Genomic DNA, 13,484 nt, shown 5'->3' with positions numbered 1-13,484 from the left:
CATCGGCGTCATCTAATTTACTGGCTGTTCCTTCCTCCTCTCCTACCCCCTCCTCTACCACTGCTCTTTCCCCTCCTCATATTCCCCCCTCTTCTTCACCAGCTTCCCAGTATGTTTTCCCTAAAGCCAAGCCCAGCCTCGAGGCTGATAAATCAGAATTCGTTCTTTTTAGAAATCAAATGGAAGCGCAAATGAACGGTTTCATGGAGTCGGTCTTAAGTTTAGTGCGCTCGTGCCATAGTCTGGGCGTTAGCGTTGGTGATGACGTCAGTGTTAGTGATAACAATGTGGTTGTTTGTGACCGTGTTTCAGGCGAGTCTGCTCGTTTTTCTGACTTTTGAGCAAAGGCAGCTGTTCCGCTCGCCTTCTGAGGCTAGAAGACAGTCCGGCGCTGGCGAAAAGGTCAGAAATTCTTGCCCACGAGCAGGCTTGTCCTCTAAGGCACAGGAAAGCCTTAGCCCTGGTGGTGAAAGTAGTAAGCTTGACTCGTCGTCGAAGCGCCGAAAAGCTTCGGGGAGCCGCAAAAGCAAATCTTGCAAGGCCCCGGAGGGTCGTGGGCGCGCAAGTTCGCATAGTGTTTCTCCATCGACGTGTCGATCTTCTCGCCATCGCAGGATCGCGTCCCCTGAATCTTCGTCAAGACGTTCGTCGTCGAAGCAGCACTACCTAAGGTTAAGTTCTTCAGTCTCTTCATCTTCCAGCTCCTCAGATCCCCTCCTCGTCATCGCAAGTGGGATCATGCCTCTCGACCCTTAAAGAGGCAATCTTCTGATAATTCCTGCCCTAGGGTTACTAAACTCTTTAAGAAAAGGACAGCTAGCCCTATACCTGGTTACTCAGTGTGGGGTTCCGATCAAGAAGATACATTTCAGATGCTCCCTCCCAGGTCACCTAGGGCAGTCAAGATGCCTAGCCCTCTCCAGAAAGGTCAGCCTCAAGTGCCCGGGCCTCTTCCTCCTCCTCCTACACAGGAAGCGTCTGCTCCTTTGGCTTCATCCTCGCCTTCCCAGGAGTCTATTCTGCTGGAAGAGAAGCTAGAAAAGGTAGTCCGCAAAGTCCTTGGTATTCCTGGGCTCAAGAAGTTGTTCCTCCTCAACTCCTGGACGATCTTGGCACGGAACAGATTCTTTCTGGTGAAGAGGAAGGTCCCGTTGAATCAGTGCCTTCTTCTCATTGTGCTTCTCTACTCAGCTTTCTGCTGCAGTCGTACCCTCAACATTTTCAGCCGACAGCCCCCTCCTCCCCGACTTCCACGTTGCGTCTGGGAAAACAATATCCTGCCACTTCCCTCCCAAATTAGTACTCTCCACCGCCTCCAAGAAAGCATTAAAGGAAGTAGAGGCTTGGTTGGAAGCTAAGAGATCCTCGGGTAAATCGTCGTTTGCGTACCCTCCTTCAAAGCTGTCGAAAAGGAGGCAAAATTATTACAGCACAGGAACTTCTCCTTCACTGGGCTCTGCAATTTCAGCACAAGGGGACTTTGGCTCCCTTGTGGACCCTTCAAGACGCATTTCCTTTGAGGCGGCCAAGACCTTCTTTTCTGCCCTGGATGTAGAACATTTTTCCAAGAACCTCTACAAGCTCCTAGAGATTGTCAGCTTTCTCGATTGGTCAGTGGGAGCTATTTTTAAACAGGTTGAGCAGGCTAATGTTGCAGAAGACATCTTGGAGAGAATCACGGGATTCCTTTCCTGCACCGACATTGCTATCCATGATGTGGCTGGCGAACTTTCCTCCCTCTTCGCCATGGCCACTCTGAAGAAGAGGGAGACTTGGTGCTCTTTCTTATCTAAGGCTGAGACTTCTTCGCAGAAAACGGCATTGATGTTCGCACCTTTTGACCAGGAGGGCCTTTTCCCAGAAGCTGTAGTGAAAGACGTCCTTTCAGCCATGGATAAGAGGGCGTCGTCACACATCCTGTCTATGTCTTCCACCAAACCGAGGCCTGCTCCCGCTCCTTTGACCAAGATGGTATCTCCTCTTAACAGACATCCGTTTTGTAACTCCAGGCCCAAACCTTACTCAAGGTCCCGCTCCAACTCCAGGGGTCACAAGTTCTCCTTGAAGCCACAAGGTCGTCCTACCAGTAAGTAGGAACCCTGTCCTCCATGCGCCGGTGGGGGCCAGACTCAGCTTCTTTTGGGAGGAATGGAGAGACAGAGGTGCAGATCAGTGGGTGGTGCAAGTGCTCCAGCTAGGCTACTGCCTTCCGTTCGCCCAACCTCCTCCTCTCTCCACTTCTCCCATTTCCTTGACAGCATACTCAGGAGGCTCAGTCAAGTTTTCACCTTAGAGACAGAAGTCCAGTCTCTCTTAGGGAAAACGGTCGTCGAAGAAGTACAGGACTTGTCAGCCCCAGGTTTCTACAACCGCCTGTTTGTAGTCCCCAAGTCATCAGGGGGTTGGAGGCCAGTTCTCGACGTAAGCGCTCTCAATCTGTACTTAGTGAAAACCAAGTTTTCCATGGAAACGAACAAACCGCTCCGTTCTTCAGGCTCTAACTCGAGGGGATTGGATGGTGACCCTCGACATGGAAGATGCCTATTTCCACATTCCAGTACATCAAGACTCCAGGAGGTATCTTCGGTTTGTTTTCAAGGACAGAGTTTACCAGTTCCGGGCCCTCTGCTTCGGCCTGTCGACAGCCCCGCAGGTGTTCACCAGGATTCTCGCCCCGATAGGTCATTGGCTCCACCTGGAGGGAGTTCGGATCTCCTTGTATCTCGATGACTGGCTACTCCGTTCATCATCAAGGGACCGCTGCATGGAGGACCTTCACAGAACCCTAAGGTTAGCTCGAGACTTAGGGATTCTGATAAACACGGAAAAGTCGAGCTTAATTCCTTCGCAGAGGATTCTTTATTTGGGGATGACTCTGGACAGTCTAGCTTTTAAGGCTTTTCTGTCCCCCAAAAGGGTTTCCTCCTGCCTTCAGACGGTGGAGAAGTTTCTCCTCCTGGACAGTTGCTCCGCCTGTCAGTGGATGGCTCTCCCAGGAACTTCTGTCGTCAGTGGAGCAATTCGTCAAGTTAGGCCGTCTGCACATGAGACCCTTACAGTTTTTCCTCAGGGACTCTTGGGACAGAAGGACTCAAATGGACTCCACGATCTTCAACATTCCCCCCGACGTCAAGAGGCATCTTCTCTGGTGGAAATCACCGGAAAGGCTTTCGGAGGGTCTAGATCTCCTCCCATGACAACCATCTCTGCAGATGTTCTCAGACACGTCCAGTGTTGGGTGGGGAGCACATCTAGGCAACCTCAGGACGTCAGGAGTTTGGTCCAAAGAACAGAAGAAGCTCCACATCAACGCCAAGGAACTGTTGGCCATTCACCTCGCTCTCCAGGACTTTTTGACCCACATCTCAGGCCAAGCAGTCGCTGTTCACGCCGACAACTCGACGGCTCTAGCTTACATTCGGAAACAGGGAGGTACCCATTTCTTCTCCCTGTTCAAAACTGCAAGAGACCCTTCTTCTGTGGGCAGACAGCAACAGGGTGGTCCTGTTCCCTCGGTTTGTGCAGGGAAAGCTGAACGTTCTGGCGGACCAACTCAGCCATCGGAACCAGACTCTCCCTACGGAGTGGACCCTGCACCCACAAGTGTGCCTAGATCTGTGGAATTTGTGGGGCACTCCCATAATAGATCTTTTTGCTACCTCCAAGAACCATCGTCTCCCAGTGTTCTGCTTGCCAGTTCCAGACCCACTGACTCACTTGGTGGACGCCATGCTCCTAGACTGGACGAACCTGTTTGCCTATGCCTTTCTTCCTTTCGGGCTCATCAGGCAAGTGATAAACAAAGCGAAATTCCATCAGCGTGTCGAACTAATCCTCGTTGCCCCGTTCTGGCCAAGGAAGGAGTGGTTCCCGGACCTGCTAGATCTCCTGATAGACTTCCCAAGGCTTCTTCCTCAAAGGAAGTCGCTTCTCAGACAACCCCACCTAATGAAGTTCCACCAGGGATTGTCCGCTCTCGCTCTGACAGGCTTCAGACTGTCAGGAAGCTCATCAGAGCGCGAGGTTTTTCAAGCAAGGCTGCAGAGGCTATTGCGAGGTGCAGAAGGGACTCCTCTAGCAAATTATACCAGTCCAAGTGGACAGTCTTCAGGAATTGGTGTAGAAAAAATAGTATCTCCTCTTCTTCGACGTCTATAACTCAACTTGCCAATTTTTTCATTTACTTCAGGGATTCAAGAAAATTAATGCCATCAACCATCAAAGGTTACAGAGCCATGCTGTCCTCCGTCTTCTACCATAGGGGGTTAGACCTATCAAATAACTGAGACTTGTCAGACCTCCTCAAGTCCTTAGACACAGCTAAGACCCCAAAACCTTCCCTTTCCTGGAATTTAGATGTAGTTTTGAGATGGTTGATGTCTCCAAGGTACGAACCTTTACAAGATCTTTCTCTTAGAGACCTCACTAAGAAATCCCTTTTTCTGGTTACCTTAGCAACGGCAAAGAGGGTTAGTGAAATACAGGCCATTGACAAGGAAGTGGATTTTTCACAAGGTTTGTTCTTTCACCTTGAATTTTCTGGCCAAGAACGAGTCTCCTTCCAACCCATGGCCTCAGTCCTTTACCATTCAGAACCTCTCCGAAGTGGCTGGCCCTCAAGAATTGGAGGCTTCTTTGTGCCCTGTTAGAGCTATCAACGCTTACTTAGCCAGAACGGCCAACATCAGAGGAGGTTCCTCTAACCTTTGGTGTTCAGTGAAAGACCCAACCAGACCTTTATCCAAAAATGCCCTTGCTTTCTTCGTCAAGGAACTCATTTTAGAGGCGCACAGACACATTAATGAAGAGGACGCACACCTAGTCAAGTCTCACATTCACGAAGTGTGCTCAATAGCAACTTCAGTGGCTTTCCGTCATAATAAGTCACTTTTGCAGATCACACAGAACACCTTCTGGAGGTCGAAATCAGTGTTTGCGTCTCACTACCTTAGGGAGGTCGAAGTTGCGTATCAGGACCTGTTATCGTTAGGTCCCGTATCTGTAGTTGGCTTGGTTTTAGGGGGAACACACTAGGGGGGTAGGTTCTTTATCTTACCTTCCCCTTGTGGTTTTATGGTTGCTGAGTTAAAGGGAAGCTGGGGGTGCTCAGTTCACCTGGAGTACCCTCCATTCTAGTTGAGCTGCTGAGGGTATAGAGAAGGGGGATGTATTTAGCTAGTTTTAGGTTAGGCAGTGAGGCCTGTTTTCAGTCTGGTTGCTTTCCAATTGCTCAGGCAAGAGCAAAGGAAAGTCCCCCTTGTCTTAGTCAGCGTGTACTTCCCTGACTACTTGGGTTGTTATAGAGCAGAGTAGCTAGCAGTGCTTGCGCCAATGCCTCTGCAGGTAGTGGAGCTTCAACCAGCGGCAGTACCTCCCTGCAAAAGCCCATCTACCAGGTAAGGTGACTCCTACCTTTTGTTGGTAGGGATCCATAGGATGCCCATGTTTAGAGTTTGTTCCTTTTTTTTAATTTTTTTTTATAATGTGTAACCTTTCGATAACTGATACCTCATCCCCTGCCCTTCCACCTTAAATGTGGAATCAGCTTTTACAGTGTTTTGGTAAGTCATTATAATGAAAATGACATTTTTATGATAAAATGATGTTTCATTATACTTACCAAAACACTATGACTTAAAGGCCTCCTCCTTCCCGCAGGGGGAGACGTTATCTCAGGCTTTCACTAATTGTGTATGCCGAGATTGAAACTGACCTGGGTTACTGGGTATGTCGCCTTCTACGCCACCCCCACCGGCATCCGGTGGGGTTGGGTCTCCTGCCAATTATGTCAGCGTTCCAAACAAAGTTTGAAAATTTATATCTCGGACGTGTCGAATTTTAAGAGATAAAAGCTTTTACAGTGTTTTGGTAAGTATAATGAAACATTATCTATCAAAACAATGCCTTTTTTTCAGAGGTATATGTATCTGATATTCAACTAGCCATGCATTAAGAACTTATCAAAGGTAACTTTTAAGGAGATCAAACTGACATTTAAGAACAAAAATAATTGAATTTAGCAGTATTTTGAGAATGGAGTTGTCAAACTTAGAGAAAGTCCAATTTTTAAAAATTTCTAGTTCCATGAAAGCTGACCATTTATTGACCCTAGCTCAGAAACCAATTAGATTTTAGCCTTCAAGTTCAAGTCAAGATCCACTCTAGTTACCCATGTGAAAATGGAAATTTGATTATGTTTCTGGTTAATTTACTCTTGTGATAAGAAAATGTCATGAGAACATCTATCTTGTCAGTAATGATATAAACCTCTGGGACAGAGTTTTTGCTCCATAGGGTCAGAATATACCTTTGAGAGACCTAATAACTGTCTTGAAATTTCCAAATTTTCAAGATACCATATTTTGGTAGTGAGAGGTCACCCAAATCCATGCTGTCAGTTTCCATTAAATATCTAAAGGAGAGACTTGACAGCAATTCTGGCTTTTCCTTTTACCAAGGAGATATCATCAGTAGACAACTAGATAGTACTTAGGCTGTATTGGTGATTAAGCAAGTGTTTTTACAGCACTTTGTTGCTCGAAATATCTACACCAGTAGCTCTTTAGTATAGGTGATTAATGTCCTTGACCTATTTACAACCCTGAAATATTTGCCAGCATCAATGGAGTAATAGATTAAGTGCTTTCTTTCTGGTTCAGAGGGGTTTCATAACTTGGTTTAATTATGTTGAGGCAGATAATGAGCAGTGTTCTTGAGTAAGAAATGGATATATAACATATGCTATTAACCATTAATGGATGGATCCCCTTAATAGAGGATCTAAAATAGGTTTTGGGTGTGGACGGATCCCCTGTGTATCAAGCGGGAAAGAGTTTCCAATACAGTACTCCAATGGCCCATAAATGAATTGTGGCGACTAAAGAATTCAGCTTAGCTCAGTTGTGGGCGTCTCATGGAATTTAGTATTGTTCTTTCCTTGAAGGGGGAATGTCTTGCTCTTATCTCTCCCATGATGTCTTTTTATTTATTTGCTCATAAATATACCCAGGGATTGCTGTTGGTTTTAGTTCTTATCTTTTATGATATGATGTCAATTATAATTGTAATTTTGCAAAGAAATATTAGAAAAACATGTATAAATCCAAAAAAATTACTGCATTTCGTAATCTCAGTAAATTTACGTTAATATTTTACAACAGATATGCTCACAATTTGTTACTGATTTTATTTCTTGTCTGTTATGATATTGTGTGAGCTTTGATTATAATTTTACAAAATAAAAAAAGATAAATTATTAGAAAAAACATGTATAACTTGGTCAACTTCCTGTGGAAGGTAGGGAAAATTTTTTAGAATTTTTTTTCTTACACCATGTGCATTTGCATATCTTCCTCTTTCCATTGATGTGCTTTTTCTTAAATTGGCCAACCTTAAAGTTTGCCCAGTGGGGGGGGTTTGCATATATAATTAGCCCATCCCTTAAGGGTTAATGACCTTTTAGATTGATTTAGGTATTGAAAATTTTAGATATTCAGTTGCTAAGGGAATCCAGAGACTCAGTTGCTAATGGAATCCTGTGTATTTTGTTTCAGTGGTGTCAGTCACAGAGCTTATTAAGCATCATGGGTGTATCACTGCGACCTTTTGATCAATTGGAATTTATTCCTATGGGGATACAGACAATTGCTTTTTATTTGGATGGTTTTCTGCGTGCATGTGTGAACTGGCCAATAACTTGTTAACAAGGGTACACCAAAGGTGGAGGTGGATATGGGTGTGGATAATGAAATGCCCATTCTAGTCTCCTTTGTGCGATCTTGGATTTGGATGAGTTGCTCCCTATTTTATTTTTTACTTTTAATTTTATTTTGTCTGTGGTGTCTTTGTTGCCCTTGTTCATGTTAATTGAGATGAAACATGAACAGCACCTTTGTGAAGGGGGACTTAAGTAGATTGTTCGGTCAATTGATGTCTGTTCTTCTTGTGAGGAATATGCTGATTGATTTTCTCCTCAGTTATGCATGCATGCAGGAGACCCTCCACATAGAAGGCTTTGGCTTTGTGTATCTAGGAAAGATAAAAATTGCTTAAAAAAAAATTTTGTTTCATGACATAAGAACACATTGCACATGAATTACTGTACCTCCTTCCCAGCCAAGCAAAGAATTAAATATCACCTATAGCAGAAGAATGACTCATTGTCAGTGAGGTTGTTGAAGGCTTAACCTCAGTGGGTAAACACTCTCATACTGCCAGGAAACACTGCCAAGGCACCTTCAAAGTTCTGTGACATGGATCAACTTCTGTGTTGTATTACCGAGTTGAGAATTATTATTATTATTAAAATAGTTTAACCAGACCACTGAGCTGACTAATCAGCTCTTATAGGGCTGGCCCGAAGGATTAGGATGAAATGCCAGGTCTAGGCCATAGGCCTAGAACTGGGACCAAACAGGTCATTCGCATGATGATGAATAAATGAAAATGAAGTTTAAAAGAAAAAAACTGTATAACACATATGCTTTGCTCTGAAACGCATGTATACAATAAATACATTTGCTTGTTTCCATGCATACAAAAAAAAATTAAAGATTAAAAAGAATAAAATAAAATTTCATAAAAATCTAATTAAAATTCAGAATTACAATTTTTTTTTTTCTTAAATGCCCTACAGGCTTCTGTATTTTCATTATTTACTTGGATTTATATTTTGTCTATCAAGTTACACTTTTTAATGAAAGATAAAATTGGGATGACTGAAAATGTATAAGATTCTGATAAAATTTCCCCCATTGATTTATTTCCAAAGGTTGATACTCGCTGTTGATTATATTTTGGACAGTCGCACAACACATGTTTGACTGTTATTAACACTTTGCATTCTGGGCATTCGGGAGGAGGGCCACATGGACTGTTCATCAAGTGTCCATGTGTCAAACGAGTATGGCCTATTCGCAGACGCGTCAGAATTACTTGTGTTTGTCTCTCTCTCTGACATGATGAGCTCCATTTTCCAACGCTGGATTTTATCTGTTTCAACTTATTATTTATAGGTTCCTCGTTCCATATGTTTTGCCATTTATTTATAATGATTGTTTTTATGTCTGTTATGTAATCACTAATTGGGATTTTTATATTTGTTCTTGCCATGCGGACTGCTTCTTTAGCTGCATTATCAGCTTCCTCATTTCCTTTAATCCCTACATGGGCAGGGATCCAACATATTTCAATATTTTTTCCATCATTATACAATTTGTGGAGTTCATATTTAATTTCCTGTACAATATTATTTTTTGAGTAGTAACCTTGAACGGCTTCTATAGCGCTTCTTGAGTCGCTAAAAATAACAAAATTATTGAATGTTACTTGCTTTATAATTTTGATGGCTACTGCGATTGCACATAACTCTGCTGTGAAGACTGAGGCATTATTAGGCAGAGATAACTGATATGACTTGTTCTGGGATATAGCTGCATATCCTATGCCATGTTGGGATTTAGACCCATCTGTATAAATCACGTAATGCGAATGCTTTCGTCTTATATGATTTGCCGAGTTGAGAAAAATTGAATGAAGATTATAGGCATGAAATAAAGAATTTTTTAATATTCTGGGGTTGATATTTCAATGGAAGATGTTTTCCATAATGAAGTAGCTACCAAGTTTAAATGTATGTATGAGACCACAGAAAGTAAGATTTTTTAAGGGTCATTGCAAAACAAGAAAAGTAATACTTTTATTTTTTACTGATTATTTTTTTCTTTCAGATATTGTATCTTCAGATATGTTGGATCTCCTTATGGAGAACATGTGCACACAGCTTCTTTGTCATTCACGAGAAGTGGTTGGATCTAGTCTTTCGTTCATCAAATCTGCCCTCGTTGTTTTCCCTATACCAGTTATGACAAATTATGTTGACATGGTTGTGAAAGCCATGTGTGGTATGGTTGTTGATTGTCAAAAGAAATTCAGAAATAAAACCAGAGACATCTTTGACCGGCTGATGCGGAAATTTGGAGCTGATAGAACCATGGGTAAGATTAGAAGCTGTAGTGTGTTTTAGGTTGAGTAAAATCTGTAAGTTTTGTTGATAATGACTTATCTTATGCTTTGACCACAAAAATTAAAATTATTTTGGTTTTTCATTTACTTATTTACTAGCAGTTTTGAAAATACTGTACTATATACAATGATGAAAGCATTGATAAGGCTCAGATACTAAATTAGTAAGGAGAAAATTTAATATGATGCATAAAGTTATCTTTTTGGGAATGGCACTAATTTACCCTTTCATTTCAGCGTTAGTCCCATCCGATGATGACATTCTTCAAAAAAGACTTCGCAACTTACGCAAATCAGCAGCGCGGAAAAAGAGAGAAAGGGAAGCCAAGAAGGATGGTGATGATAGTGATGATGACTTTGAAACTAAAGCACATCCAACCAGGTGTGTAATGGCAGTACTGTAGTAGAATTTTTCATTTATTAAAAAGCAATGTTTTTTATTTTCAAAGTAGAGGGGGTCATCGTAAATTTTGTTCTACATTCATGAGTTTATGTTTAATTAGATCTTTGGTACATCATCAACCAATGATTTTCCTCTTTAAAGTGAACAGAAATAGCTGGTGCAGTGTATGTGTTAGTTGACAAGTCTGTTTTGAGGGTCTTGTCAGCATGTTCTCATCCTTTAAAGGGCAATTTACATTCCTTACCTGTACGTATTTTCACACAAAATATTAATTCCTTCATTATTAAAATGCCATTGTTGCATTTTTTCAAGTTTATTTTATATCACAAAAAATTACCAAAGCTGACAACTTGTCAAAATTACACAAACTTAACGTTAATATTAGAAATGAATTCCCTGAGATATATAACATTATTACACAAAGTTTCATATTTGAAGAAGTTTAACCCACTGCTGTCAAGGGAAGGCTTAGAAACTGACTATACAACATTACTGATCTGTCATTGCCATAGAAAGAGAGGTATGGCTAGTGGGCTTTGTGGAGGTTCAGTGTTCAGTTCAGACCCTACAGTCTCTGTGGCCATAGCTGCATTACTTTTTACTTGTCATCCATTCCTTTGAGTCTCTTCCCACTTACAGAGGTTCAATTTAGACCCTACAGTCTCTGTGGCCTTAGCTACATTACTTTTTTTACTTGCCATCCATTCCTTTGAGTCTCTTCCCACTTACATGTCTCATTTTTTTAAATACTATGTTCATACAGGAATAAATAATTTATGCAAGAAGTCCAATTTGATAAGTCTCTTCAGTAACAAGATACATTAGAAGGGCAAATGCTTGCAGTTTCGTGCTTACTAGTTATTCTAATTATCAGTATAATTCCCATTAGATTGATATAAAACAGCTCCCTGTTTACCATCAAGAGCCCTGCAGTCTCTCTCTCTCTCTCTCTCTCTCTCTCTCTCTCTCTCTCTCTCTCTCTCTCTCTCTCTCTCTCTCTCTCTCTCTCTCTCTCTCTCTCTCATATAGAACAAAAACAGAGGACACCAGTTACATAATCTAATATTTCCTGAGACAACTACAGTTATTGAAATTTTATGTCAGCCATTGTTTGGCAAGAAACTCATATTTTTGAAATTCATTAATGCACTCTGTAAATGCTCAAAGACCATAGTACTGTGTTTGCATTTTCTGAGTATGTAAAGATAGCTTGGTAAATACTCACTTGTATTGTGAATCTCATTGGGTCTTTGACATTCATAAAGGCTAAAAGTTAAATTATTAATTCCATGGTTAGTGGAAGAAAGTTCAGGTATTTAGCATAAGGATTAATACTCCCTACAGAAGCAAGGAGCTTTCATCCATGAACATTTTTTCAAATTCGTTTGAAAAATCATTATTACTTTTATTCACAGCCTGGATGAAATCTTGGCTGCAATAGATAGTGAACCTGAAGATGATGACGATGAGGATAATGACAGTATGCTTAAGAGGAAAGGGAAAAAGGCTAAAGGGAAACTGACAAAGAAGAAAGAAAAAGGCACCTGGATTAAAGAAGATGAGGTGGGTGACAGTTTGTTGGTGAAAGTCATGAATAATAGAAGGCAAGTATTATTAATGAGGGTTTTAGAAAGTCTTTTGTTAAATGAAGGCATTGTTCTTACTACTTCTTATGTAGGATCAAAAGCGGATTTTTCCATCCTACATGAAGCTTTCATTTTAGAGCTTACAAGCTTTTTGCATATGCCTATAGCACCTTGTTATCTTGTTGCATAAGAATATAATATTGGGTGGCATAGTTGTCTTTCCCACTGCCTGTTTCCTATGTAACGGGGAGAGGTTAGTTAGTATGTTTGAAAGCAACGGTTCTTGTGGAATTAAATGTTTACTACACTTACCACATGAAAGTTATTGGCAATGATGTTTTATGGCCGGTAATCCTTTGGAATGATTTTGCATGTATATGTAATGAAAACCTTTCTATTTGTTCATCAAGTCTTTGTCATGTGCAGATTCTTTCCTCAACATCTGTAAGGGGTAGTACCATCAGTGCACTTCAGTTGATTCACTGTAAGCATTACTAAAGGGTATTTGCAGTTACCTTTTGGCCTCTAGCTGCACTCACTTTTTTCCTTTTACTTCATCTTCATCTGCACTTCCTCTCTGCAGTGTTGCTGTCCAAGCTTTATTACTCCTTTGTGCAATTGATGGGTTTTCTCCCAGTTCTACCTTTAGATAGATACATGTGCTTCATCTCATATGTTTTATGGATCTCTCTTATCTTGTGTGAATCAAGTGCCTTGATAAACAACAGCTTATCAGAAAATCTTTGGAAAAAATTATTACATTCATTCTAGTCACTAAAGCATCTCCCTGACCATTGCAGCTTTTAAGATGCACAACTCTCCTTCTAAACTGAATGATGCAATTGGAATGACTTGAAGAAAATTATTTTCCTAACATTGCTCGAGAGTCTCATATTGAGCCTTCATTTAGAGATAGTAGTGAGAAAGTCCTGGATGACAGTAAACCACCAGCCTTTTATTAGTTTTGGGGCTATGTCTGTATTGTAAACTAGTCCAAATTTTCTTTGCTCCCATGAAGGGCATATGAAAATTTGTAATAGGACTATGTCCAGCTGTTAAAGGTTAAATTGATTGGTGTTCATGGTTTTTCATAATCATTGGAAATTAGGGTTTTTTTTTGTAACGAATCAGCTCTACTATTAGGCTGCTGTGGTTGTTATTTTGTAACTACAGTGCTCCCTGATTTTTATGTGGGAATAGGTTCCAGAACCTACTGCGGAAATGCAAAATTAGCAGAAATGCAAAAGCCCCCCACTAAAAATGCTTATAATTGGCGTAAAACTGCCAAATACCTTGCATCCCTTGAACAAAAATACACCCCAAATCATCATCCCAAAACACCCAACGTAACCTTATATACATTACAGTACTCCCCTACTACTGTTACTCTTAAGTAGGCCATATCAACCTGTAAAATGCTTATAAATGCCTATTTTAACAGTTCATCGCCAAACTTCACAGTTCAAACAGAA

General features: G+C 41.3%; 1 protein-coding gene across 1 annotated transcript in view; it reads left to right on the top strand.

Moving 5' to 3' along the window:
- Positions 1–13,484, top strand: part of LOC136840284 (RRP12-like protein) — a 186,946-nt gene that overhangs the window by 83,548 nt on the left and 89,914 nt on the right. Inside the window, exons 12-14 of the mRNA XM_067106960.1 lie at positions 9,729–9,995; positions 10,261–10,405; positions 11,842–11,989. Of these exons, the coding sequence (XP_066963061.1) occupies positions 9,729–9,995; positions 10,261–10,405; positions 11,842–11,989 (560 nt within the window). The remainder of the gene's footprint in view (positions 1–9,728; positions 9,996–10,260; positions 10,406–11,841; positions 11,990–13,484) is intronic.

This window comes from Macrobrachium rosenbergii, chromosome 7 (genome assembly GCF_040412425.1).
Source record: "Macrobrachium rosenbergii isolate ZJJX-2024 chromosome 7, ASM4041242v1, whole genome shotgun sequence".
NCBI classification, from domain to species: Eukaryota; Metazoa; Arthropoda; class Malacostraca; order Decapoda; family Palaemonidae; genus Macrobrachium; species Macrobrachium rosenbergii.
Note: the sequence above shows the minus strand (reverse complement) of the source record. Positions and strands in the feature narration are given on the sequence as shown.